Source organism: Drosophila bipectinata, chromosome XR (assembly GCF_030179905.1).
Source record: "Drosophila bipectinata strain 14024-0381.07 chromosome XR, DbipHiC1v2, whole genome shotgun sequence".
NCBI lineage: Eukaryota > Metazoa > Arthropoda > Insecta > Diptera > Drosophilidae > Drosophila > Drosophila bipectinata.
In genome coordinates, this window is record NC_091735.1 from 10,057,111 (window position 1) to 10,061,087 (window position 3,977).

General features: G+C 34.0%; 1 protein-coding gene across 1 annotated transcript; it reads left to right on the forward strand.

The window, feature by feature from the left end:
• The first annotated feature begins 2,037 nt into the window (after positions 1 to 2,037).
• LOC138925619 (uncharacterized) lies at positions 2,038 to 3,731 on the forward strand. Its single transcript, XM_070276467.1, has 4 exons — positions 2,038 to 2,241; positions 2,308 to 2,461; positions 3,176 to 3,371; positions 3,712 to 3,731. Exons 1-4 carry the CDS (start codon positions 2,060 to 2,062, stop codon positions 3,729 to 3,731), a joined length of 552 nt encoding a protein of 183 aa, XP_070132568.1. The 5' UTR covers positions 2,038 to 2,059.
• The last annotated feature ends 246 nt before the right edge of the window (positions 3,732 to 3,977 follow it).

The window sequence follows — 3,977 nt, forward strand, 5'->3', positions numbered from 1 at the left end:
GCTATCGATAGTCAGGATTTTTATGAAGTCTAGTATTTAGTTTAGGTTATTTGGTCGCACTAAAATCGGGTAAAAAGGAACACAATATTTGGCGGATAAAACACATCGATTTGCGCCATCACAGAAAGGGGAAGAGAAACTGCGGTATGTAGGATAAGTAATTATGTATCAGGTTAAGAATAGAGCTGTAAACAATTCTACCTTTTGAGAATCGATTATTTTCGATTCAATTCTTGAAAAGATCGATTAAATCGATTTAAAATCGAAAACTGAAAAAAAAATGTTTTTCCAGGAAAAAAGCATTTTTTGCTTAAGACGTGGTAAGGAAAATAGAAAATTTACCTTTGCCAACAAAAATAAGTTTACATAAGTTTTATCACTTTAAAATAATTTTTTCGGTTACTTACATTTATCCTGAAAATTTTTTTGTAAGGTGACCAAACTTTTCGATGCATCGATTCCCTAAAAAAAGAATCGATTCTTTCGCCCATCCAAAAAGATCGATTACATCGATTAAAAGATTGAATTGTTTACAGCTCTAGTTAAGAACAATTGTCTTTTAGAATAAACGCTCGTTACACACCACATCACTTCAACAACTGTCCTGAGTGTTATAACGCATTCCCGTGATCGGCCAAGCGGTGACAAGCATTTTACATTTTATGAAATACAAATATTAAAGCTAGAGCACCTTCCTGGTTCAGGATATGTTGAAGCACCTAAGAGCATAAGAAAAAGAAATGCTCTCATAAATGCTAAAAATAATGACATTTAATGTTTTAAGTGGTGCATTTTGGCTCACATAGCATATATGAAACGCATACAAATAATACCTCACCGCAAAAAAAATCAGCTCGCGAAAAACTGCCCAGAACTTAATTTTATGGAATTTTTGATATTAGCCAACCCATCATAACATATGAACAACAATAATTAAATTTTTCGGGAATAGAGTTTCCCATTACAAAGAATGGAATAAAGCTGTTCGAAAAAAATAACTCAAATTACAGCATAAATGTATATGAAATTTATGATGGTCGCATAGAAGGTACTACAATTAGGACTAAAGAAGTTAAAAGCAACCATATTGATATATTGGGTATAGAAAATCCTAAAGAAAATTGTTTGCATTATGCATACATAACAAGTATAAAAACATTGGGTAAATCACAAGTAAATCACTCAAATTCGGAACGATACTTATGTAGAAATTGCCTACAATTTTATTTGACCACAAACAAGACCCACAATATTAAGGAGTGCGCAGAGCTCGCAAATAACAGTTGACATATTCTTGTAGTCACCAAAAAACTGTTTTTTGCATATTAGGTGCGCAAAAGGTCACACTAGAACCGTTCACCTGTGTCTTTTGAACAAACGGTCTGTGCTCAACCAAAAACAAATTTTTCGTGTCCTTTTTGCTCGGGTCATTCGCTGACCATTTTGCAACGAGCGAAGAAAATAAAAGTCTCTTGCCTTTGTATGAGTGTATGTATATGCGAATGACTTGTAATTTTTATGTTGCAAACCACACTTGCTTTGGTGGATTCGGTTCGTTTGGAGTGTAATAATTCTTGTGTCAAGATGGGTCGCGATCACAACAAAAAAGTGCAATTTTTTTTTCCAATTTAATGCAGAATACAATAAGTCTAAGTGCAATGTTTGCGGTGTGAAGTTAGCAGGCTCTCACGTAACAAATTTGAAGCGCCATTTAATTGCAAAACATGCTGAAATTTATAATGAATTTGAGATTGACGACGACAAAGCGCAACAAAATACATGTATGAAAAAAAGGAAAATTTCATATGAAACCAGTGAAGCAACAATCGTGTCTTCAATTCTAAAGATTGTGACCACCGATGGAAAGCCTTTTTTATTTCTGGATAGCGAAGGGTTTCGACAAATATTGAACCCAATTTATAACGCGCTTTCGATGAATCCCATTACTTCTCGAAATGTTATGGAATATGTAACTGCCAGAGAGCAAGCTATTAAAGAAAACATAAAAGCGCTTGTAAAGTGAAAGCTTGTATCCCTGAAAATAGATGTTGCTACTAGAATGGACCAGGCTATTTTGGGCGTGAATTTACAAATTATACATTCTAGTATGTCTAAAGCTGAGATCGTCATCAAGACTTTAGGCATGATACAGCTTCGTCATTCGCACACTGGAAAGTACATCCAAGAAAAAATTATGGAAATCATAAATGACTACGGAATAACCCTCGATCAAGTATTCAGGTAAAATCTTTATTGCAAACTATGTTTTAAATGACTGTTACTGAAAACCTAAAACCATAACCACAGCATTACATCGGATAATGGAAAAAATATGATTAAAGCCGTTCAAATTTTAAATGATGGTTCGGACAGTCTTTTTGACGATAATGCAAACGATGACATTAACGGGGAAGAAGTGATGGAAAAACTCGATTCCATACAGCTGGCGAATATTCACCTTGTAAGGTGTGCTGCGCACTCCCTTCAACTGTGCGTATTCGACATCAACAAGCTAGATGACATCAGCCAAAAAGTTTCATCCTGTCGCAAAATTTGTAAATTATTGCGTACAGAAACGAATAGGTAAGTGAAAACTTAAGATTTTGTAATATTATATTAAATGTTTAAAAATATTCAACCTGAGCAGACGTTGGTTGAACGAGGGCAAAAAAAACGTGCCATGTCTCGATGTTGTTACGAGATGGAACTCTACATATTTAATGATTTTAAAATTGTTAGATTTAAAAGAGTTCCTTGCTGTACACCCTAGCATTAGTATTGATGCGGACTGGGATTGGATGGAAGTATATATTGATGCGTTCAAAGACACATACGAAGCGACCTTGAAGTTGCAAAATACAAAATTAGTATACAGCGAATTCTTCATAATATGGATGGAGCTTAAACTAAAGTGCGAGAAAAGCCAAAATTATATAAAAAAAAAATTGCTAGGACAGATCAAAATTCGAGCATCCTAAATGATCAGCAAAAATTCTTAGCAAAGCCAAATCTAAAAAAAATAGCACACCGTTTATTGGAGCTAAAGCAAGTAAGGCTATTATTGTTGTCAATTGTTATTAAATGTTTTAACAACGTATATTGTCCTTGTCAAAAACTCACACTTGTACTAAACTAACATTGCAAAAAATATGTTCTAATTAATTTTTTATTTAAGGTGCATTCCTCAACACAAAGTGCGCCATCATGCGGGGTTGATATCCAGGACCAAGAGAAGGAGTACACATCCGACGATGATAAATGCATCGTCGCTAACAAGGAAGAGTCTCTGCTTTCCGCCTATTTGGATGGCGTACAAACAATCTCGGAAGTTAAAGAAGACCCTGCATCTAAAAAACTGGTGAAAATCTATGGTGACATAGAAAATTTCGACATTATGCATGGACGTTTGAAGAGTGGACGATTATGCATGGACGAAGAGTGTAGTGTTAGCGAATACAATTTCGCTAAAGAAATTTGGAGTTCTTTTCAGTGTAGAACTTTAAAAGACTACATTAAACTGTATTTGGAGAGTGACGTTTTAATTTTATCAGATGTTTTTGAAAACTTCCGCAATATATGTACAAGAATATATAAATTAGACCCGGTCAATTATGTTTCAGCCCCATCTATTTCATGGGATGCTATGCTGAAGTATACAAAAGTAGAACTAGAATTAATAAGTGATCCTAACATGTACAATTTTGTAAAAAGAGGTGTACGTGGAGGACTGACTCAATGTACTCAAAGAATATCAAAGGCAAATAATGAGTACATGAGAAATTATGATAAAACGAAACCAACAAATTATTTGTCATATATTGACGCAAATAATTTATATGGTTGGGCTATGAGCCAAAAACTCCCAATTTCAAATTTTAAATTTTTAAACAAAAATGAATCTAATTTATTTGATGTACAAAATACTGATTTCTCAGGAGACACAGAAGTAGATTTAGAATATCCTGAATAATTCATGA

Coding starts and splice junctions, on each gene's coding strand:
- LOC138925619 (XM_070276467.1), top strand. CDS start 2,060: ATGGACCAGGCTATTTTGGGCGTGAATTTACAAATTATACATTCTAGT. Junction 2,242..2,307: donor ACCCTCGATCAAGTATTCAG/GTAAAATCTTTA, acceptor CCATAACCACAG/CATTACATCGGATAATGGAA. Junction 2,462..3,175: donor AGCTGGCGAATATTCACCTT/GTAAGGTGTGCT, acceptor TTTTTATTTAAG/GTGCATTCCTCAACACAAAG.